General features: G+C 50.5%; 2 protein-coding genes across 2 annotated transcripts; both read right to left on the bottom strand.

Moving 5' to 3' along the window:
* Positions 1-7,048: 7,048 nt before the first annotated feature.
* Cd320 (CD320 molecule) lies at positions 7,049-12,106 on the bottom strand. The gene is made up of 5 exons (XM_090341658.1): positions 11,907-12,106; positions 8,362-8,487; positions 7,910-8,140; positions 7,615-7,776; positions 7,049-7,500 (listed from the first exon to the last, which is right to left on the bottom strand). The coding sequence occupies exons 1-5, from the start codon at positions 12,031-12,033 to the stop codon at positions 7,358-7,360; spliced, it is 789 nt and encodes a 262-aa protein (XP_090197784.1). The 5' UTR covers positions 12,034-12,106; the 3' UTR covers positions 7,049-7,357.
* A 4,319-nt stretch (positions 12,107-16,425) lies between these two features.
* Positions 16,426-22,715, bottom strand: Ndufa7 (NADH:ubiquinone oxidoreductase subunit A7). Its single transcript, XM_090341656.1, has 4 exons — positions 22,618-22,715; positions 22,238-22,287; positions 18,040-18,189; positions 16,426-16,630 (listed from the first exon to the last, which is right to left on the bottom strand). Exons 1-4 carry the CDS (start codon positions 22,666-22,668, stop codon positions 16,540-16,542), a joined length of 342 nt encoding a protein of 113 aa, XP_090197782.1. The 5' UTR covers positions 22,669-22,715; the 3' UTR covers positions 16,426-16,539.
* Between the last annotated feature and the right edge of the window lie 31 nt (positions 22,716-22,746).

The following is a 22,746-nucleotide window of genomic DNA, read 5'->3' as shown; positions in this document are numbered from 1 at the left end:
TTGGCTGACTTCAGGACCAGGCAGGAGAGTGGAGAGAAGGCTCATAACTATCCCTGAGGCTTCTTCTTGAAATCATCCACAAAGCCATGCTGTGGTCTCCTTTCGACTCTCTGAGGCAGTGGAATTGGCCCTGTGTGAAGGCTCCTCAAGGGAGTTCAGAGTTTCATCAAGAGTTCCCCTACAAGCTGGGTGCTGCTGGCTCATGCCTGTAATTCTAGTTACTCACGAGGCTGAGATCTGAGGATCAAGATTTGAAGCCACCTGTGGCAGAGAAACCAAGACTCCAACTCAAGGCTCAAGGTAGAGTGCCCAGCCTAGGCAAAGAAAGAAAAAAAAAGTCTGGGATTTTTTTTTTCTTCTGTTTTTGTGAGTCATGGAGCTTGAACTTAGCCTGGGCACTGTCCCTGAACTCTTCAGCCCAAGGCTACCGCCCTACCCTTCAGCCAAGCCCCATTTCCCATTTTCTAGAGGTTAATTGGCAATAAGAATCTTGGGTCCCTTAGTGCCTAGGCTGGCTTTGAACCTTGATCCTCAGATCTCAGCCTCCTGAGTAGCTAGGATTACAAGTGTGAGTCACTGCACCCGGCTAAGTCTGTGAGATCTATCTACAATTTACTTCACAAAAAGCAGGAAGCCAGGGCCAGGAGTGTGGCCTAGTGGTAGAGTGCTTGCCGGATCTCCATTCCTCAGTACCACAGAAAAAGAAAAAGCTGGAAGTGGTGCTGTGGCTCAAGTGATAGTCTTGAGAAAGCCCAAGGACAGTGCTCAGGCCCTGTGTTCAAGCCCCAGGGCTGTCCCCATGTCAAAAAAAAAAAAAAAAGGAAGCAGAGCTGATCTGTGGCTCAAGTGGTAGAGAAGCTAGACTTTAGCCAAAAACAAAACAACATAAAAAAATCTCAGCACCGAAGTCCAGAGTTGAAGCCCCAGGTCCTGCACACACATACAAAAAAAGAGGGTGGAAAGGCCCAGAGGGAACACAAATTGGAGAAGAAAATGCAGATAGAACCAAAGGAGTAGGAAGCATGATGAGAATGGATGTAGTCTCTGATAGTGAAAGAAAAAACAAATCTTGAGAGTTGTTTTGAGATAAAAACAAGTAATTGGCCACAGGCTAAATTGCAGATTACCCACAAGTAAAAGAAGATTCCATCTCCAGCCACAGACACTAAAAGTGGGAGGAAAGGCCTTAAATACAGGCCAAAGTTGAGCATCCTCCAGAAATCCAAAAAACTGCAAAAATCTAACTGATACCATGAGGGGGAGCCAGGCAGAGTCAAAAGTACAGCTGGGTACCAGTAACACCTATAATCCTAGTTATTCAGGAGGCTGAAATCTGGAGGATTGCAATTTGAGGCCAGCCAAGGTAGAAAAGTCTGTGCGACTCTTATCTCCAATTAACCTGCAAAATGCCAGACGGGGTATGGCTCAAATGGTCAAGAGCTAGCAGAAGAATAAAAAGAAAGAGATAAAATTAAAAGTGGGAAAGCTAGGGGCATGGCTTGGGTAGCAGATCATCCACCTAGCTAGTCTAACCCAAAGTTCTGTTCCTCCCCACCCCCCCCAAAAAAAGATGAAAGTAAAACAGCCAGGTGCTGGTGGTTCACACCTATAATTCTAGCTACTCAGGAGGCTGAAGTGTGAGAACTAGGGTTCAAAGCCAGTCTGGGTAGAAAAGTGCCCATAATACTCTTAGCTCCAATTAACCACTCAAAAACTGGAAGTGGTGCTGTGGCTGAATGCAGAGTCACTATGGGTTGTGTGACTGTATACTACTTGTGAATTATGCACATGTCTAACAAAAGTAACACAAGGCTGAAGTCCAGCAACCCTGTCCAGCAGGCAGCCTGGGGCTGGAGGGCATGGGGACAGGGCGCGGGCGCCATCTAGCGGTGGCCTGCCGCATGGCATCGTGTTCTTTCAGATGCATACTTGGTGTTCACCAAAGTGGTGCCACAGCCCTTCTTGCCAGTCCTTGTGGCAGGATGGGAGGCTCTGGGCAACTTCCACAGAGGCCATACTCAACACCAACCAGCCAACCTGCACAGGGTCAACCGGCTCTGGATTCTTCTCTCTCCTCCTGAGAACCAACTTGACAGAAACCCAGTCTCTCAAGTTTCTGCCCCACCCCCTCCCCATGCTAGAGCAAGAGGTCACCCCCAAAATGATCCCATCCATTTTCCACGGGTTCACACACATGTGGGCATGTCTTCCATCCCTGGTTTTGGTCATCAAGGTAAAATTCACACCTCTGTATGACCATCTTGTCCCAGAACAAGCCCGAAGTACAATTACGTGTGTGTGTGTGTGTGTGTGTGTGTGTGTGTGTACCAGCCAGTCCTGGGGCTTGAACTCAGGGTCTGAGCACTGTCCTTGAGGTTTCTCAAATAACGAGCCACAGTACTACTTCTGGCTTTTTCTGTGTATGTACCACCAAGGAATTGAACCCATGGCTTTGTGCATGCTAGATAAACACTACCACTAGGCCACACTCCTGACTCTCCTTCTTTTATTTATTTTAATAATTCAGTAGTTCGTTATTGTATGAATCGATCACATCTAGGTTTATTGTTTATGAAGGTCAGAGAAAAGAGATTTGCTACACAACGTAGGCAGATGCCAAGAAAAAAGGCAAAGTACATACTGCCGTTTAGAGGCACAGTTCTGGGTTGAAGCTGAGAAAGAGCTGGAGCAAGGGGAGAGAGCTGTGAATAATTATTAAACAATCCAAGGCACACATGTGGTCGAATGAGCCACATTTTGTTGACTTATTCATCCCAATAGCACACACAAAAAAAGGCATTAATATACTCTGGGGCTTGAACTCAGGGCCTGGACACTGTTTTTGCTCAAGGCTAGCCCTCTGCCACTTGAACCACAGCACCACTTCCAGCTTTTTTCTGTGTATATGGTTCCTAGGAATCAAACCCAGGGCTTCGTGCATGCTAGGTAAGCACTCTACCACTAGGCTTCGTGCGGACTAAGGCCATGCTTCTGGCCCAGGCATTTTTTTTTTCTTTGTGTGGAGCTGAGGACTGAACTCAGGGTCTTGCACTTGCTAGGATAGTGCTCTTCCACTGAGCTAAATCCCTAATCACTCCAACTTTCTACTCTGGCCTACTGACTATGTTCCATTGAAGTATACTTTTGTAACTTCAGTATGTCACCACCTGAAGGCACCAGGATTTACTCCAACACAGAAACATCTCTGTAGATTTGCTTGTCCTGATAAGTGGTAAGGGAGAAAGTGGCAGAGACAGGTCTATGACCTGGGCTGAGACCACAGGAGGTCACAACAGTGACAAAGGTCACAGCAGATAAAACAGCTGTGGTGATGGAGGATAAGCAATTGGTTGAGGGGCACAAGGAGGAGAACCAGAGAGATTGAGGCAGGACTAAAATCAGAGTATGTCATTTCAGCCACTCAGGAAGCTGAGATCTAAGGATCACAGTTCAAATCCAGCCAAGGCAGAAAGTCCAGAGATGAGATCTGGTCTCTGGCCAGCCTGGGCTACATCATGACATCCTGTCTCAGAACCAATCTATGTGACCTCCAGTTCATGTGTCTTTCCTCCAGTGGAAATAATTGAGTACCTACTGACTGAAGAACGAACAAGACATGGCTAATCTACACAGAGGGAGCCTGACGCAGGCTACAACTCAAACTTGAGTTTCCACTCAGAGAGAGGAGGCAGCCACCAAAGGTCACATATGCCCCAATTTCCATTCCATTTCTGGAAATACCCAGAACATGCAATAGGGAGAGGGTGGGGAGAGGCTGATAATGCCCATATGGTTTCCTTTGGGGGTGATGGAAATCTCTTAGGCTGGGTGCAGTGGCTCACGCCTGTAATCCCAGTTTATCCTGGAGGCTGAGATCACAAGATGACCATTTGAGGCCAGACTGAGAGCAGAAAAGTCCTTGAAATTCTATCTCCAATTCATCAGGAAACAAGCTGGACTGGGAGCTGAGGCTCAAAGGGTAGAGTGCCCACCTGGCAAACGCAGGACCTTACATTCAATCTCTCAGTTATCACCGGGGGAAGAAAACAAAAAAATGAGAAAAAGGTCAATCTCTTGGAACCAGAAGTTGGGTTTCCCAACACCACGACTACATTAAACACCACCAAGTTATATGCTTGAAGATGTTAATGGTTAACTTTAGGAGATGTGAACTTTCCTGAACAAAGGAAATGTGTGTGAGGAATGGTGTGATTTACAACACAACACACATGACCTTTCACATGCCTGACTGACACACGCAAGCCGCGGGGCTCCTCAAACGCCCCTGAACCTCAACCCCAAGTGGATAACACGGGGCAGAAATGGCACCAGAGAGCTACCAGCCTCATGCCAAGAGAATGACAGGCACCATCACAGGAATAGAGCCACCAGGCCTGAGATCATAGCGTGAGTAGTTAGTTCCAGGGAGAACTGACAACATTCAAGAGACAGAACCTCCAAAAATTCCACATTCCAGGTATCTGCTTCACAGCCCACCATGCATGTGCTTGATGTGTCCCTGGGCCAAGCAAGCAAAGCAAAAGTCAAGAGAAAACTTTTCTTTCTTTCCTTCCTCCGTTCCTGTCTTTCCAAAAAGTTGCTGCTGTGCCAGGCATGGTAGCTCACGCCTGTAATCCTAACTACTCAGGAGGCTGAGATCTGAGAATCAAGATTCAAAGCCAGCTGGACACTAAAGACCATGAGACTCTTATCTTCAGTCAACCACTAGAAAACTGAACTGGTGCTGTGACTCAAGGGGCAGGACAGCAGCCTTGAGCTGAAGAGCTCAGGGACAATGCCCAGGTCCAGGGGTAGGGTGGTAGCCTTGAGCTGAAGAGCTCAGGGATGGTGCCCAGGCCTAGAGTTCAAGCCCCATGAGCAAAAAAAAAAAAAAAAGTTGCTGCGGAACCAGGTTCTGGTGGCTTTATGTCTTTAATCTCAGCTATTTAAGAAGCTGGGATCTTGAGGTTCGAAGCCAGCCTAGGCAGAAAAGTCTGTGAAACTCTTATCTGTACCTAATCACCCCCCCCAAAAAAAGCCAAGGGGCAATGTCCAGGCACTAAGTTCAAGGCCCAGGACTGGCACATATGCACACACACACACACACACACAAAGCCACTGCTTGCAGGAAGCCTTCCTGGTATATAACTGGTCTCTTGGTCTCTCTTTGCCTCTCATCATCATCCTACCAGATATCAGACCCCCAATACCCTCTGTGGAACCCCAGTTATTCTCCCACTGCTGGGATAATTGGGGTCAGTTGGTAGCAGAGTACTATCTAACCCCTAAGGATTCTAGGATGCCTCCTTTCTGCAAAGGTGAGCTCCAGACATCCCCAGAACTCCATATAGGATTTGATAAACAACTATGGGCGAGTGCTATACTGTCAGAGCCTCACCTCAAGTCCTTTCCCTTTGCATTTTTCAGCTACAGCCTCTCAGGCCTTTGACCCTGGTCTTCCTATCTCAGCCTCTACTTCGCTGGGATTACAGGAACGCACTATGTTCCGCCTGTTTTAGAAATAGGATCTGGTTACCTTTTGCCCAGGCTCACCACACCCAGCCTATTAACTTTGCGTTTCTTCTTGGAACCAGTCAAGGGACCTGCCCCGACACCCCCGAGCCAGGACATTCAGAGAAGAAATCACTTCCTGCATGAAGCCATCCACAGGCCACCCACCACAGTCTATGCCACTGGGAATTGGCAGGGCCAAGTACTAAGCAATGCACAGTACTCCTGGGCCTGCAGCATGTAGACATGACATTATCTAGCCAACCCTGAGCCTGATCATCTCACCTCACCCTCCCCTTCCAGTCAAAACCACCAGAAAGGCAACTGGCCTGGATTTCTGACTTTTTTCTAGCAGTTCTGAGTGTAGCATGCAGTGTCTAGTCTGCCACACAAGCATTCTACTGCATGAGCTTATGCTCCCAAGTCAGCTTTGCTTTCATTAATTTTATTCTCACTGGCTGGACCAGCCTGGACCTTGATCTTCTTATGTATGCCTGCCAGGGAGCTGAGCTGACAGATATACACCACTGTGCACAGCTTGTTCAGTAAAATGAGGGTCTTGCTAACTTTTTGACCAAGCAAGTCTTGAATCTAGATCCTTCCAAAGCCTACCTCCCAAAATGCTGGGATTATTAGAGAGACATTCTACCTGGTATATTGTCCCCCGACATCAGTAGTACAGAGTTTTGGTAACATTGTCTTTCTCTTTTGGGGTCTCACCAATAAAGTTTTTTTATTTACTTACTTCTTGGTGATGCTAGGGGTTAAACTCAGGGCCTTGCATTTACCAGGCAGGTGCTCTTCTACTTCCAACAATGCCTCCTGCCTGTTTTACGTCTAGTTACTTTTTGTTTATATATGTAAGCACTGACACTTGAATACAGGGCTGGGTGCTGTCCCTTAGCATTTGCATTCAAAGCTGGTGCTTTACCACTTGAAACACAGCGCCAGCCACTTCCGATTTTCTGGCATTAATTGGAAATAAACGTCTCATGGACTTTCTTGCCCAGGCTGGTTTTGAACAGTGATTCTGTAGCTAGGTGTGAGCCATAGGCGCCCAGCCTAGTTTCTTATTTTTAAGACAGGGTCTCACGACTGGGTGACTCTGAACTGCAATCCACCTACTTATACTTCCCGCAGAGCGGGATGGCGATCGCACACCGCTACACACGTCTTTGTAGAGGGGTAACTCACTCACTAGTAATCCTCCAGATCTCTGCTTCCACAGTAGCCGGGATCACAGCTCTGAGCCACCATGCTTAGCCTACAATTCAAAACACTCTAGAGCAGAGGCCAGTCCAGTTTGCCCAGTTTCCATTTCCCAGGGGGGAGCCCATGCTGAATCCCCCAACTCCAGGATGAGGGAGACACCACTTGAACTCTTCTTCCATCAAGCCTGCTGTGATACAGACCAACTCGACATTCATTACTCCCAGAAGCGAGAAGCCAGGAGACTGGAAGAAGCCAGGATCACATCCTTGAGTCCTGCAGCCCCAGGCCGCCCAGGTGAGCAGAGACAGAGGCCCGTGGGCAAGTAGAAATGTGAAGGAACTTTAATTGCCCCCCCTGTGACGGGGGAGGCAGGAGTGTCTAAACAAAACTGTCCAACAGTCTGGGAACGGCTTGGGGCCAGCCCCTCGGCTTGGCTGTGGTCCTGCCTGTTGTCCATCCAGGTTCCCTGCATCCAAGGCGAGGAGCTTGAGGATCCCCGGCCCCAGGGCCACACTTGGAAGAGCTCAGGTTCAAGGCTCTTGGTGGCAGAAGAGTCCAGGCCTCTAAGGGCCGGGATGGCAGCAAACAACGGCCTGCGTGTCCCCTCGGCTGCCACCCGGGAGGAAGGCAACACTCAGAGCTGCGAGGTCTTCCGTTCCGACAGCAGCAAGGACTCCTTCACAGCCACCAGCAGCCTCATGGGCGGCAGCCGCCCCCGGGCTCGAAGGCGGAATAGGGGAAGGAGGGTGGCAGCCACCAGGATGGCACTCAGCACCCCTGGGGAGGGAGACAGACAGACACTGTGAGGATCAGAGGCAAAAGCCATCTGATGCTGGCCTGTTCCCGCCCCCCCGCAGCCCAAGTCATAGGAAGTCTGTCTGTCTGTCTTACCAGCAGCCACAACAACCCCATAGGCACTGGGGCTCCCAGCCCGCTCCCCCGCAAGGGTAGCTGTAACATTCTGGAGGGAGTTGGTGCTCTCCAGGGTGACAGGAGCTGGCATGGGGGTGGTGCTCCCTCCCTGGGAGGCCTCACTGGTCTTGAGGCTGGTTTCTGCAATAAACAGGCAATAAGCACTGAAGGAGGGGACGCACGCAGGGGCTAGGGCAGCCCTGGGCTCAACCCACCCTGGGGGCACCTCTGCTGGGAGGGAAATCTCACCACGCTCCCGCAGGCAAGTACGCACCACAGCTAGACTCATCGCTGGCATCGGGGCAGTCAGGGTGGCCGTCACAGAGCCACGTGTGAGGGATGCAGGACTCGGTCGCCGCGCAGCGCAACTCGTCCCCTCGGCACAGCCCCTGGCTGCAGTTGTGCGGGCCCCTGATGCCACCAGGGCACCCGCTGAGGTTGTCACAAGAACAGGGGAGGGCGGAGGGAGTTGGGCACTGCCCGCCCTGGGCACACGGCTCGATCCCTGGAGCACAGGATCAGTCGACATCCACCCAGGAAAACCCGGTGGTCCTCCAGCCAGGGTCTCAGTAGGCCAGGCCTGTGCCCAGGCTCCATCCGCAGCCCCCACTAAATCCCACCTTCAGCCCCACAGACTGCAGTCGTGCAGGTCCCGCCCACTCCCGAGACTCCTCCCCCACGCAAGCCCCGCCTCCGGAAGTCCCGCCCCGGCCCGCGGCCACTCACGGCACTCCTCTTCGTCGCTGCCGTCCGGGCAGTCACGGTCGCTGTCGCAGCGCCAGGTGAGGGGCACACAGTAGCCATTGGTACTGCACTGGAAGCTGCTGGACGGGCACGAGCCGCTGCCGAGACCTGCGAAGCGCACAGTGATGCTAGGAAGGCCCAGTCGCCCCGCAGAGGGCGCTGGTGGCCTCGCCTGGAACCCTGGCTACGCAGGAGGCTGAGAGCTGAGGGTCAAGGTTCAAAGCCAGCCTCGGCAGGAAAGGCTGTGAGACCCTTATATCCAATAAACTACTCAGAAAAGCCGGAAGTGGCTCCATGACTCAGGTGGTAGAGTGCCTGCCTTGAGCACAAAGAGGCTCAAAGAGAGCACCCAAGCCCTGAGTTCAAGTCCCAGGACCAGAAAATCAAAAAAGGGGGGGGGGCAAGGGAGGAAGTGAGGTCAAGAACTGAATCAGTAAGAGGTACGCCAGGTTCCAGGTGGCACACTGACACTGGTGACACTGGCTCTTTGCTGAAGGCAAAAGTCCACACACAGCCTCCCCACGGCGCCTGCAAGGCAGCATGGCTACAATATCCGGCCTGTAGAAGACACTAAAAGTGGGAGCAACAAAGCTAGGGCAGAGGAGGGCCCCAAGCCAGGTTTCACCCACCCTGGAGACTTTACCAGGCTCCAAAGAGCTAGATGGCCCACTCTGGTATCCTCCAAGTTCTGTGGGTAAACAGACTGGCGAAGGACCAGGCAAGGTGGCTCACGCCTGGAATCCCAGATACTGGGAGGCAGAGATCTGAAGGATCTAGTTCGAGGCCAGCCCTGGCAAAAAAGCTGTGAGACTTATGTCAATCAATAAGATGGACTGGATGATGAGAGTAATCCCAGCTATGTAGAAGTCACAGGTAGTAAGATTATGGTTTGGCTTTGCCCTTGACCAAAGCACAAGACTCTGTCAAATACACACACACACACACACACACACACACACACACACACAGAGTAGGGGAAAGGGCTCTGGGATGGGCTGATGTGCAAGGTCAAAGGTCCTATTCTGCCTGGTGCAGGTGGCTCACGCCTGTAATTCTAACCACTCAGGAGGCTGAGATCTAGAGGATCGAGGTTCAAAGCCAGCCCGGGCACTAAAGTCCATGAGACTCTTATCTCCACTTAACCACCAGAAAACCAGAAGTGGCACTGTAGCTCAAGTGGTAGAAGGCTAGCCTTGAGCTAAAGAGCTCAGGGACAACACTCAGGCCAAGTTCAAACCCCAACAATAGCTTCTGTTCCCAGTCTTCTTCCTCTTCAAGTTCCCTCCAACTCTGTCTATCCCTGCCTAGACGGGGCTTCCCTCTCTCCCAACTCTACATTTGGGATTTCTTCCACAGCCTCCAGAGCCAGCTGGCTTCAGGGAGGAGCTCCAGGCCCCTATTAGAACCAGGAGGCTCTACCTCCCCCACTGAACAGTAGGGATAATATCCACCCTCCCACTGGCTGACAGGGAAGGTCAGGGCTGTGACCTAATGACCCAGCCACAGACAGCAGGTCAGAGGGTCTGAGCTGAGTCAGATGGGATCTGGGCCTTTCTGGACTCTGGACAGGGAAAGCTGGGGCTGTGTGGTGGCCTAGTGGGGCACAAGTGGGGCCTGGACCCTGAGCTATCCATGCCTTGTCCCCACAGCAAGTCCCTTCTCAGGACTATCAGCCTAACTATACCTGGAGATCACAGTCCCAGAGTGCGGAAGAGCTGGAGACAGCCAGAGGTGGCTTCCTTCCCTGCCCCCAGGGGTCTGGCAGCCGCCAGGAGCTGCTGCCTTTCCTGGCACAGAAACTCACACCCTGATACCTGTGGATCTTCCCTCCCTGTCTTGTTGGAAGTGTGTGTGTGCCTCTGGAGTGTGTCACAGAGCAACAAAGACCCTCACAGCCTGTCTCTTCATTTGTAAACAGGGTACACTCAAAACGCACAAACTTCTCCCTCCCACTTATATCATGGTCCCTTAAACCAACATTGCGTATGGTGGTACATGCCTGCAATCTCAGCACTCAGGAGGCTAAGGCAGGAAGATCAAGATTCAAGGATAGCCTGGGTGACAGAGGGAGACCTTGTCTCAAAAACAAAAAAAAAGAACAACAACAACAACAACAAAAAGTCTCACATAGACTGGCTAATGAATACAAGTCAGGGCTGTGACCTTATGCCCCTACCCAGGGCAGTGCCTGGACAACAGGTCACATCAGAATTCTGTATGTAGAGTTGTGTACTTGCTTAAAATGAATGCAACCTTGGGGGGGGGGGGCAGGGTCTTATAATTCTAGCTACTTGAGAGGCTGAAGATCATGGTTCAAAGACAGTCTGGACAGGCAAATCTGTGAGACTCATCTCCAATTAGCCAACAAAAACTCAGAAGTGGAGCTGTGGTCCAAGTGATAACAGCGCTAGGTTTGAGCAAAAAGAGCAGGGACAGTGCTGTCTCTGCATTAAAACCCCACACACCACCACACACAAAAAAACAAATTTACCCTCACTGGAAGACCCAGGAACACTTAGCCTAAAAACATCCAGAAACTTTAGAGGTGTCTCCCAGTTTAGAAAGGCAGAAAGGCCAGGTGATGGGGCTCAAGCCTCTAATCTCAGCCACTTGATCGTGGATGGAAGCCAGCTTGAGCATAAAGGTCCAAGAGGCCCCATCTCAACCAGTATCCCAAGCTATAGGGGGGGAAGCATAATGGCTGGACCAAAGTTCACTGGTCATTCCCAGGGACATAAGACCCTACCTCCACAACAACCCGTGGTGGAGTCTGGAAGGTGTGGATCGAGCAGTAGAGTGCCTGGTTTTAGAGTAAGCATGAGGTGCTCGGCTCAAGTTTCTAGTCCCGCCAAAAAAAAAAAAGGGGGGGGGAGGGTGGTAGTGGGAGGGAGGGGAGGTAGAATGAACCTGAGCCAATACAACTTGGGCCAGGGGGCGGACGTGGCCCCCCATACACAAGGGTCCATTTTAACTTGGGAAGTTGGGGCTGGGGTGGGGAGGTTGCCCACTCAAGAGGCCTGGGGTAGCTGGGCTTAAAAAGAAGCCCTTCTGTTCTCTAAGGCAGAAAGCCAAGGAGACTCTGGGAGAGTTGTCTTAGGTTGCTCAAGAACTAAGCCATAAGGCCTCAGCAACAGGGGCGAAGGTATTGGGGGGCGGGGAGGGAAAGCGCACCTGCAACGAGGCGGCGTCCAGTGACCCCCACCAACCGTCCCCGCGTGGCCCGAGGTCGGGCTGCGCCCGGCCCACCCCGCGCTGCTGTGCCCGCTCAAGGGCGGCCTGGAGGTGACAGTGGGGGACACGGCAGAGCGCGGTAGGAGTGTGTTGGGGTCGGGGTAGTTAACGATCTGCGGTCCCATTCAAGGCTGGCCGGTTCAAGGCGCGAGAATTCCAGCCCCACGTGCAGGGGGAGGGGGGAGTGCCTCCAAACGGGCAGGCGCCGCAGCCAATGGCGAGGCGTTCCCGGCGCGCACGGGGCGGGCGCAGCCGCTAGAGGGGCTGCAGCGGGCGACTTCGGGGACTTCACTCACCCGAGGCTTGAATTGGGGCCCGGGTCGTGACCCAAGTTGGGGCGGCCTCCAGGCCTAATCCGAAGCCGAGCAGCAGCCGCAGCGCAAGGCTGAGAGCCACCGTCCGTCGTTCTCCGCCCCGAGCCATCTAGCCGCTAGTCGCACCGCCCTGAACCGCGCCGCCAACCACCCCACTAAGTACCGGCCGGCGAGCTTTTAGTTCTACGCACGCGCAGAAACTGGAGGTGGAGGGGGCGTGGCTCGAGTTCCCCGCTGGGGAGGCGCTCGTGGCTGCGCCTACCGTAAATATCAGAGTACGAGGGCACCTGGGTCGGGGGGGGGGGTTGCCCATAGCCTTGTTAATCCTTGTTACTCTGGAGGCTGAGATCTGAAGATCGTGGTTCGAAACCAGCCCTGGCAGAAAAGTCTGTGAGACTTAACCTCCAATTAGTCACAAACAATACGCGAATGGAGATGTGGTTTAAGGCTCTAGCTTTGAGCCCAAAAGATCAGGGCCGGTGCCCAGGTCCAGAGTTCAAACCCCAGGACCAAAAGAAGAAGAAAAAGAAGAAGAAAAAAGGATTTGAAGTCCCTCTTGGGTTAATACAGCTTACTTGAAATTAGAAAATTCTAGAGATGCCAATGAAACTTCTCTGTAAACTACGCTGCTTTCTCCTTCCACATGCACAGGGTCACAAATGTTACTGTCTGATGAACTTATTTAATAGGGCAGCCAGCTGGGAGCTGGTGGTTCACACCTGTAATCCTTGCTACTCAGGAGGCTGAGATCTGAGAATTATGCTTCAAGGCCAGCCTGGGCAGGAAAGTTCATTAGATTCTTATTTCCAATTAACCAAGCAAAAAGTTGAAAGTGGAGCTGTGACACAAGTGGTAGAGTGCCCTCATTGAGAATAAAAAGTTCCAAGGTCCTGAGTTCAAGTACAAGAACCAGCACACACATGCACACACACTCACGAAAAAGAAAAATGTAGCTAGGTGCCTCATTCCCTCTTCCTCTTGCTTGATGCCTAAGTTACTTATTGATTCTCCTCCACTCTATTGCCAGTTCCAGGGCGGTGGGATGTGGTCATTGCTGTATCCTGATGCTAGTATCAGGCCTAGGTACTGTACCTTAGGTTTTTCACTCAAGGCTGGCACTCCAACTTGAGCCACATGCCCACTTACAGCCATTTATTTTGGGCATGTATGCCAGTCCCAGGGTTTGAACTCAAGGCATGGGAACTGTTCTTGAGATTTTTTTTTTTAATTTGTTAATTTTTTTTTTTGCCAATCCTGGGCTTGAGCTCAGGGCCTGAGCACTGTCCTTGGACTTTCTCAAGACTAGAGCTCTACCACTTGAGCCTCAGCAACACTTCCGGCTTTTTTCTATGTATGTGGTACCGAGGAATCGAGCCTGGGTCTTCATGTATGCTAGGCAAGCACTCTACCACTAGGCCAAATTCCCAGCTACCACTAGGCCAAACTCCCGACCCTCTTGAGGGTTTTTTTGTTTTTGTTTTTCTCTCTCAAGGAAAAGCACTTTTATCAATTAAACCACAGCTCCACTTACAGCTTTTTGGTGGTTAATTGGAATCTTTCTTGCCCAGGCTAGAACTGAACAGTGACTTCATTTCTTAGCCTCCTGAGTGGATAGGATTACAGGTGTGAACCACCAGTGCCCAGCCACTTCCAGCTTTTGATGGTTAATGGAGATCAGAGTTTCCCTACCCTGCTGGCTTTGAACTTGATCCTCTGATCTCAGGCTCTTGAGTTGGTACTGGCTTAGTGTTTTCTGCTTGAAAATATGCCATCTTGGGGGTAGGAGTTTGGCCTAGTGGTAGAGTGCTTGCCTAGTATGCATGAAGCCCCAGATTCGATTCCTCAGTACCACATACATAGAAAAAGCCAGAAGTGGTGTTGTGGCTCAAGTGGTAAAACTCTAGCCTTGAGAAAGCCCAAGGACAGTGCTCAGGCCCTGAGTACAAACCCCAGGACTGGCAACAACAACAACAACAAAAAGTGAAAAGAAAATAAAATATGCCATTTTACCTTCCAGAAAAGCCAGGAGTCTCACTCCTAGCAAAGTCCTAGCAAAGGCCCAGATATGTCACTGTTCTACCACAAGAGGCCAAGTGTTTGCCTGTTCAAGTGTTTGCCTGTTTCCCAGGAGGCTGCATTCAGGGTCTAGCTTTTCTTATTTCTTTTTTTTTTTTTGCCGGTCCAAGGCTTGAGCTCAGGGCCTGAGCACTGTCCTTGGGCTTTCTCAAGGCTAGAGCTCTACCACTTGAGCCATAGCACCACTTCCAGCTTTTTCTATGTATGTGGTACCAAGGAATCGAAACTGGGTCTTTGTGCATACTAGGCAAGCACTCTTACCGCTAGGCCAAACTCTCGGCCCCAGAGTCTAGCTTTTCGCAGAAAGGGTTTTATTTGCAGATTGATGCTATACTTAGGATTATTTTTTATTTGGCTGTACTGGCATTTGAACCTAGGGCCTCACCAACTGCTCTACCATTGAAATCATGCCTCCTGCCCTTTTTACTTCTGTTTATCTTTTTCCCATAGAATCTTACACTTTACACAGCCCAGATTTGGATCCCCCGGTCCTCCTTCTTCTGCTTTCCCAATTATCTGACATCACAGGCATATACCATCTGACTCCATAGGATCTTGCTGAGTGTGTGTGTGTGTGTGTGTGTGTATGTGTGTGATGTGTTTTGGTGTCTGAACCTCCATATTCCTATCTCTACTTCCACTGCAGCTGTGAGCACATCCAGCCTCATGCTTCACTAGGAAACTTAAAACTTTTATTTTTGTTTTGAACACTTTCTCTTGATTCCCAGGCAGAAAAAAAAAAAAAAAAAAAAAGGTAATAACCAGACAGGGAGGAATAGTGTCCAGGATGGCAGAGGGATGGAAAAGGTGCCAGGCAAGGATGAAGCTCACGATGCTGAGGTGTTAGGGGACCAAGCACAGAAGCTGACGGAGATGTGTTTTTGCAGGGAGTAGTGGAGATTAGAGCCAGCTCAGTGAGCTGAGCCAATTCCTGGTCTCTTGAAGACAACATCACAAAATTGCTGTGGAGCTGGAGTATAACACTGCAGGAATGAAACAAAATCAGGGATGTGAAGCGCTTACCACAGCACCTGGCCCAGGAATGAGCCAAGACAGTGTCATGAGCCATTCAGAACAGCTCTTTGGCTCCTCTTGCCCTCCTTACTCCCTCACCATATTTCAAGTCAGGGTCAGAGCAGTTTAGTGGGAGGCCTCTGAGGCCACATCCTTTCTAGAAGTTTGTCCTGTTGCCCTCTGCACCCTCCTGAACAGAATCCCACTTCCTCTGGGAAGCCTGTGCCTGGTGCCACTGGCCCCAGGGCTGTTGTCTTTCTCTTATCACTGGAGACCTCAGAAGGTGACTTTCACAAGTCTCCTGCCAGTCCACACCATAGAGCAGTGACTCCACTGCCACTGGTCACATGGCCCCTACATCCATAGGGAACCACATCCTGGATATATTTTCTTCCCCTCCAGTCCTAGGGCTTAAATTCAGGGTCTGGGCACTGTCCCTGAGCTTCTTTTGCTCCTTGTAAGCACTCTACCATTTGAGCCATAGCACCACTTCTTGCTTTTTCTGTGTATGTGGTACTGAGGAATTAAACCCAGGGCTTCATGCATGCTAGGTAATCACTCTACTAAGCCACATTCCCAGCTCCCCATGTACTTTCTGTCCTACTTGGAATCCAGGGCCCAGTTCTGTCCTTCTAGGGTGACTGGGCTTCACCCCTTAGGCCACAGTGTAGTGGCATCTGGCTCAGGGAGGCTCAGACTGACCTGTCCTGGGTCAGCCGCCCTCACTGTCCTGGCTGCATAATGGGTTACTGTCCACACCCACGGGTTACACAGCTCTCCAGTGAGTGGTCTGATTCCCCTTCTGTGTACATGCCTCTCTCTACAGCCCTGCATCAGCACCCCAACACCCAGAGGGCCTGCAGCACCCTTCTCCAGAGGCCAGGCATGATGGCACATGGGAGGTATGAGAGGGCTTGAGACATCCCATCTGCTATTAGAACAAACCAATAAAGCTGGGCATAGTGGCTCACGCCTGAATCCTAGCTACAGGAAGCTGAGATCTAAGGATCACTGTTCTAAGCCAGCCTGAGAACTAAAGAATGTGAGACTCTTGGGGCCGGGAGTTTGGCCTAGTGGTAGAGTGCTTGTCTAGCATGTACGAAGACCCGGGTTCGATTCCTTGGTACCACATACTCAGAAAAAGCCAGAAGTGGTGCTGAGGCTCAAGTTCTAGCCTTGAGAAAAATCCAGGGGCAGTCCTCAAGCCCTGAGCTTAAGCCCAGGACTGGCAAAAAAAAAAAAAGAATATGAGACTCTTATCTCCAATTAACCTCTAGAAAACAGGAAGTGGTACCATTATGGCTCAAGGGGTAGGGCAGTAGCCTTGAGCTGAAGAGCTCAGGAATAGCTCCCAGGCCCAGAGATCAAGCCCCATGATCCACACAAATAAATAAAATAAATAAACCAGACGAAATATGGAGCTTTATGTATTTGTTATAAATTAGGTCACATTCTCCCCAGAGAAAATCCAGGGAGGAAAAGCAGTCAGGTGGCCCTGGGGCCATAGCCAGGTGGCCTGGGGCAGTCACAGGTAAGGCTGGTCCTTGGATAGCTCCCACTTCTCCATGGGAGGAGCAGGGGTTCTGGCCTCCTTCTCCTTGGCTACCACATCTGAGCTGGAAGAAGGAAATAGAACTGGTTAGAGAAGTCTCCAAAAAACAGAACAAAACTGGCAGAACCTCTGCCCAATTCCAGTCTCTCACAAAGCTTCAAGTTACGGTTAGAACTTTTTCTTTCCCCCGCCCCCCTACCTTGCTGGTACTAGGGCTTAAACTCAGGACCTCACACTCTTACTTGGCTTTTTTACTCAAGCACTCTATCATTAAGCCACATTCCCAGCCTCCCTGAGCTTCTTTTGCTCAAAGAGAGTGAGGATTATGGTTCAAAGCCAGCCTAGGCAGGAAAGTCCTTGAGACTCTTATCTCCAATAAGCTACTTAGGAAAAGCTGGAAAGTGGCACTCTAATCTCCACTACTCCCTGCAAAAACACATCTCCGTCAGCTTCTGTGCTTGGTCCCCTAACACCTCAGCATCGTGAGCCTCATCCCTACCTGGCAATTCTATTTGCCACCTTTTCCATCCCTCTGCGATCCTGGACACTATTCCTCCCTCTCTGGGCAGTCTTATAACCACCTTTTCCATCTCTGTCTGATTCTGGAGGTGTCTGGTTATTACCTTTTTTTTTTTTTTTTTGCCTGGGAATCAAGAGAAAGTGTTCAAAACAAAAATAGAAGTTCTAAGTTTCCTAGTGAAGCATGAGGCTGGATGTGCTCACACAGCTGCAGTGGAAGTAGAGATAGGAATATGGAGGTTCAGACACCAAAACACATCACACACACACACACACTCTCAGCAAGATCCTATGGAATCAGATGGTATATGCCTGTGATGTCAGATAACTGGGAAAGCAGAAGGAGGAGGACCGGGGGATCTAAATCTGGGCTGTGTAAAGTGTACTATTCTATGGGAAAAAAATAAACGGAAGTAAAAGGGCAGCTCTCAGCCTCCTGGGTAGCTAGGATCACAGGCGTGGGCCACTGGCATCTCATGCTTCTTCCCCTCACCCCCTTTTTTTTTTCTTTTTTGAAACTGAGTCTCACTGAAGCCCAGGATGGTCTTCAATTCTTGATCCTTCTGCTTTCACCCTGGAAAGTGTGGGGATTACATGCATGCACCACCATGCCTGGGGCTAACTGAGACATAAGTTGGAGTGGTGAGCTGGGCGTGGTGGCTCACACCTGTAATCCTAGCTACTCAGGAAGCTGAAATCTGTGGGTCTTGATTCAAAGCCAGCCCTAGCACTAAAGTCCCTGAGACTATCTCCAATTAATTACCAGAAAACCGGAAGTGGGGCTGTGGCTCAAGAGGTAGGACATAGCCTTGAGCTGAAGAGCTCAGGAACAGCACCCAGACTCAAGAGTTCAAAGCCTCATGACAGGCCATAAAAAAAAAGGAGTGGGTGAGGAAAGGCCAATGGTAAGAGGTCCTTGCAAAGCTGTGGGCAGATGCTGCTGGAGCTCCTCACCTCTCTGCCGTCTCGCCTGCCGCCAGCACCTTCTGGGAGGTCATGATGATGGAGGGGGGCACGACTTCCCGGCGGCCATCACGACTGCAGTAGTAATTGTTGGAGAGCTTGTGGTTGGGGCCCACAGGGAGCTTGGGAGGCGGCTGAGTCCTGGGCAAAAAGAACATGTATATTGAAGCAAACTAAGGAAATCTCACTGCCTACAGCCAGGGCATGGGTGGAATGCCACAAACGTCCTGGGTACACGGTCACAGAAGTGAGCCTGGGGAGGACAGCAGATCCTGCTCGGGACACACATGAGAGGGTTACAAAGCCAGCTCCCTTCCCGGCATGTCTTAAACATGGAAGATTCTGAGGGCAGGCACATTGTGAGGCTCCCAGAACAGGGGCAGCTGGAGACATATTCCTACCCCAGCCCACAGCTGAGCTTGGCATTTAATCTCACCTCCTCTGGTCACCACCACACAGTCAGAGAACTAGAGTACCTGGCAGTTATCACCTCCCATTCTGCAGTTAGAGCCAATAAATCCATGGATAGCAGTCCCACGCTGCACCTGCTTTTTTGACTTTGCCTAGCTAGCTTGGGTCCCAAGGGCCAGCCACAGAAGCTCTGGGTTTCCTCTTATCTCAGGAAGTCTTTGAAGAACCTGCTGGGATCAAGGCTTATTGCCCAAAGAACACCTTGCCCTTGGATCTTTGCCAGGTGTCTGCATTTCCTGCTACCAAGGCATGTGAGGCCAAAACTTCCTGCATTCAGGCGGGCTGGAACAAAGCTTACTCAGGCTCAATTCTGGGTAGAACTTCACAGGAAGCCTTAGAATGAAATGATGGACTCCAAACAAAAGAATTTCCCGACCAAAGAGGAAGAAGGCAGAAAAGATGGGGAAAGCCTCACAAAGAGATCTGATTTTGTGTGTGTGTCTGTGGGGCTTGACCTAGGGGCCTGGCACTGTCTCTGAGTTCTGCTCAAAGCTAGCACTTTACCTCTTTGAGCCACAGCTCCACTAACAACAGCTTTTTTTTTCCCCTGGTTTGTTGAAGATAAAAGTCTCACTGATTTTCGGGCCCCAGCTGGCTTTGAATCAAAATCCTCAGATCTCAGCCTCAAGAGTAGCTAGGATTACAGATGTGAGCCACCCACCCCTGGCTTTTAAATCCTTTTGTGTCAACTTCCTGAATACAGTTATTACTCGAGTTCCTGATCTTTCTACTCTGGAATTGTGGGGTTTTTGTTTTTGCTCTGTGTGTGTGCTTGTACTTGGCCTGAACCCCATGCCTACACTCTCAATTGGCCTTTGCACCTGAGGCTCATGATGGTCTATGGCTTAAGCCACAACCAAACTTACAGCTTTTTTTTCTTTTCATTGTTGTTGGTCATGGGGCTTGAATTCTGGGCTTGGGCATTGTCCCTGAACTCTTCAGCTCAAGGCTGCCGCCCTACCCCTTGAGCCAAGCACCACTTTCGGTTTTCTAGTGGTTAATTGGAGAAGAGAGTTTCATGACTTTTTTTTTGTAGGTCATGGGGCTTGAACTCAGCCTGGGCGCTGTCTCTGAGCTCTTCAGCTCAAGGCTACTACTGTACCCTTGAGCCAAGCCCCACTTCTCATTTTCTAGAGGCTAATTGGAGATAAGAGACTGAGGTCCTTTTGTGCCTGGGGCCAGCTTTGAACGGCAATCCTCAGATCTCAGCCTCCTGGATAGCTCATGGCTGTAATCCATGAGCCACCAAGCCCAGCAACATTTATTTTTTTTTTCCAGTCCTGGGGTTTGAATTCAGGGCCTGGGAATTGTCCTTTAGCTTTCTCAAGGCTAGCATACAACCACCTGAGCCACTGGACTACTTCTGCCTTTTTCTGTATATGTGGTACCAAGGAATTGAACCCAGAGCTTCATGAATGCTAGGCAACCACTCTCACTCTGCCACACTCCCCATCCAAGTTTTTTGTTTTTTTTGCCAGTCCTGGGCTTTAGCTCAGGGCCTGAGCACTGTCCTTGGACTTTCTCAAGGCTAGAGCTCTACCACTTGAGCCTCAGCACCACTTCCGGCTTTTTTCTATGTATGTGGTACCGAGGAATCGAACCTGGGTCTTCATGCATGCTAGGCAAGCACTTTAACCACTAGGCCAAACTCCCGGCCCTTGTTTGCTTTTCGTGAGTCATTGGGCTTGAATCCTGGGCCCAGGCATTGTCTCTGGGCTCTTCAGCTCCAAGGCTACTGCCCTACTCCTTGAGCCAAGTGCCACTTCCAATTTTCTAGTAGTTAACTGGAGAGTCTTAAGTTCTTTAGTGCCCAAGCTGGCTCTGAACCACAATCCTTAGATTTCGGCCTCCTGAGTAGCTAGGATTATAGATGTGAGCCACCACACCCGGCTAAGAATGTATTTATCTCCTTTTTTTCTTTTTTTTTTTTTGCCAGTCATGGGGCTTCAACTCAGGGGCCTGAGCTGTGCCTCTGAGCCTCTCTATGCTCAAGGCTAGTACTCTACCAACTGAGTCACAGCACCATTTCCAGCTTTCTGTTTATGTGTATGATACAAAGAAATTGAATCCAGGGCTTCATGGATGCTAGGTAAGCACTCTACCACTAAGCCACATTCCCAGCCATGTGTGTGTGTACATATATATTTATTTTATTTATCTTTTTGGCCAGTCCTGAGGTTTGCACTCAGGGCCTAGGCACTGCCCTTGGGCTTTCTCAAGGCTAGCACTCTACTACTTGACTCAGAGCACCATTTCCAGCCTTTTTTCTGGGTATTCGATACCTAGGAAGCAAATCCAGGGCTTTGTGCATGCTATTCAATCACTCTATTACTAGGCCACACTCCTGGCCAAGATTATATATATTTTTTGGATATCACGCTTCCCCTTTCTGTCTCGCCGTTAACTTCCAGCTTTTTGCTGGTTAATTGAGGAAAAAAAAACCACAGATTTGTCAGCCCAGGCTGGCTTTGAACTGTGATTCTTTTTTTTTTTTTTTTTTTTTGCCAGTCGTGGGCTTGGGCTCAGGGCCTAAGCACTGTCCTTGGACTTTCTCAAGGATAGCACTCTACCACTTGAGCCTCAGCACCACGGCCCGGCTTTTTTCTATGTATGTGGTACCGAGGAATCGAACCCGGGTCTCTGTGCATGCTAGGCAAGCACTCTACCACTAAGCTAAACTCCTGGCCCTGAACTGTGATTCTTATACCTCAGCTTCCTGGGTGGCTAGTAGCTAGAATTACAGGAATGAGTGCCCAGCTGTATTTCATTCTTGTTTTTGTTGTTGTTTGCCAGTCCTGGGGCTTGAACTCAGGGCCTAGGCACTGTCCCTGAGCTTCAAAATTTTGTTCAAGGCTAGCACTCTACCACTTGATCCACAGTGCCACTTCCAGCCTTTTCTGTTTATATTGTAGTGAGTAATCAAACCCAGGGTTTCATATATGCTGCACTCTATCACTAAGTCACATTCACAGCCCCCAGCTGCATTTCTCATTTTAAAACTACGAAGTCTAGGAGTCTTTAATGGCCAGTCTTTGCGTAAGGACTGGGATGCATTTGTCTTAATTTTAAACTGTTACACTAAAATCCTTGTTAAAAAAAAAAAATACCATGCCTAGCACCGTGGCTCATGCCCATAATCCCAGCTACTCAGAAGGCTGAGATCTGAGGATCGCGGTTGAAAGCCACTGTTGAGTTAACCTCTAGCTATCCATTTTTTCTGGGGGGTGGGGAGGAGAGGGCTTGAACTGGGCCTGGGTGCTGTCCCAGAGCTCTTCAGCTCAAAGCTTCCGCCCTACCCTGGAGCCAAGTCCCACTGCCCGGTTTCTAGAGGTTAATTGGAGCTAAGAGTCTCAGGTCCTTTTGTGCCCGGGATGGCTTTGAACCTTGATCCTCAGATCTAAACCTCTTGAGTAGCTAGGATGACAGGCGTGAGGCACCGCGCCCGGCTTAGCTGTCAATTTCTAATTTTGAAATGACTTTTTTTTTTCGTTCTTGTTTTGGGGACGAAGCATTTAACTTATAATTCCTTATTCCAACCCAGAATGAATGAGGTGTGGGCTCCCATGAAGATTTCTACCTCCTACGCCTGGCAAATGGCTTGGAGGGAGGAACTGTGCTTAGTGGACCCCAGGGGTCTACAGGAACCGGCCCGATTTAGGGGGGTGGAGGAAAAGACCCGACAGCAGGGAATGTTGGGCAGCGAGCGGGGCCTGCTCACCGCTTGGCGATCTCCTGGTAGCGCAGCTGTAGCTTCGCCTGCAGGTTTTGCTGTGGGAGGAGAGAGGGGATTCAGCCCGCAGGACACCTCACGAGAGGGCAGGGGTGGCTCGTGCATGGACAGACGGACGCAAGGCGGGGACAAGGACCCTGCAGGAGAGGAAAGCGAGGGGCAGGAGATCCAAAGCGAAGGTCGCAGCTCGGGGAAAGATCCCAGGCCTAAGCCAATCCCTGACCGATACGGGGACCACGGAGGCTCGGGCCCCCCACGAACTGAGGAAGGGTCTGGCTTGGGTGAGTGATGAGGATCGGGAGTAGGTTCGGGGGGGGGGTCCACGGAGCCCACATCCTCCCCAGCGGTGCCCTGCTCGCCCCGCGCACCCCGGACGCCCAATTCCTCAGCCTCTGAATAATGGTAGTAGCGGACGCCATTTTCCTCCCGCGCTGAAGGACGCCCGTGACGTTACTACCGCGGGCGCTTCTGGGAAACGCCGCACGCTGTATCGCGAG

The sequence above is a fragment of the Megascapheus bottae genome, chromosome 1, assembly GCF_031878675.1.
Source record: "Megascapheus bottae isolate mThoBot1 chromosome 1, mThoBot2.hap1, whole genome shotgun sequence".
Classification (NCBI taxonomy): Eukaryota; Metazoa; Chordata; class Mammalia; order Rodentia; family Geomyidae; genus Megascapheus; species Megascapheus bottae.
This window is presented reverse-complemented; position numbering and strand designations above follow the sequence as displayed.

What these genes read in the sequence shown, in the direction of transcription:
- Ndufa7 (XM_090341656.1), bottom strand. Translation starts at nt 22,668, where the DNA reads ATGGCGTCCGCTACTACCATTATTCAGAGGCTGAGGAATTGGGCGTCC. An exon ending in TGAGGAATTGGGCGTCCGGG is followed by an intron (nt 22,288 to 22,617) that starts GTGCGCGGGGCG and finishes CTCCTCCCACAG; the next exon opens with CAAAACCTGCAGGCGAAGCT. An exon ending in GCAGGCGAGACGGCAGAGAG is followed by an intron (nt 16,631 to 18,039) that starts GTGAGGAGCTCC and finishes TCCTTCTTCCAG; the next exon opens with CTCAGATGTGGTAGCCAAGG.
- Cd320 (XM_090341658.1), bottom strand. Translation starts at nt 12,033, where the DNA reads ATGGCTCGGGGCGGAGAACGACGGACGGTGGCTCTCAGCCTTGCGCTG. An exon ending in CAGCGACGAAGAGGAGTGCC is followed by an intron (nt 8,141 to 8,361) that starts GTGAGTGGCCGC and finishes CCTGTGCTCCAG; the next exon opens with GGATCGAGCCGTGTGCCCAG. An exon ending in TGGGGTTGTTGTGGCTGCTG is followed by an intron (nt 7,501 to 7,614) that starts GTAAGACAGACA and finishes CTCCCTCCCCAG; the next exon opens with GGGTGCTGAGTGCCATCCTG.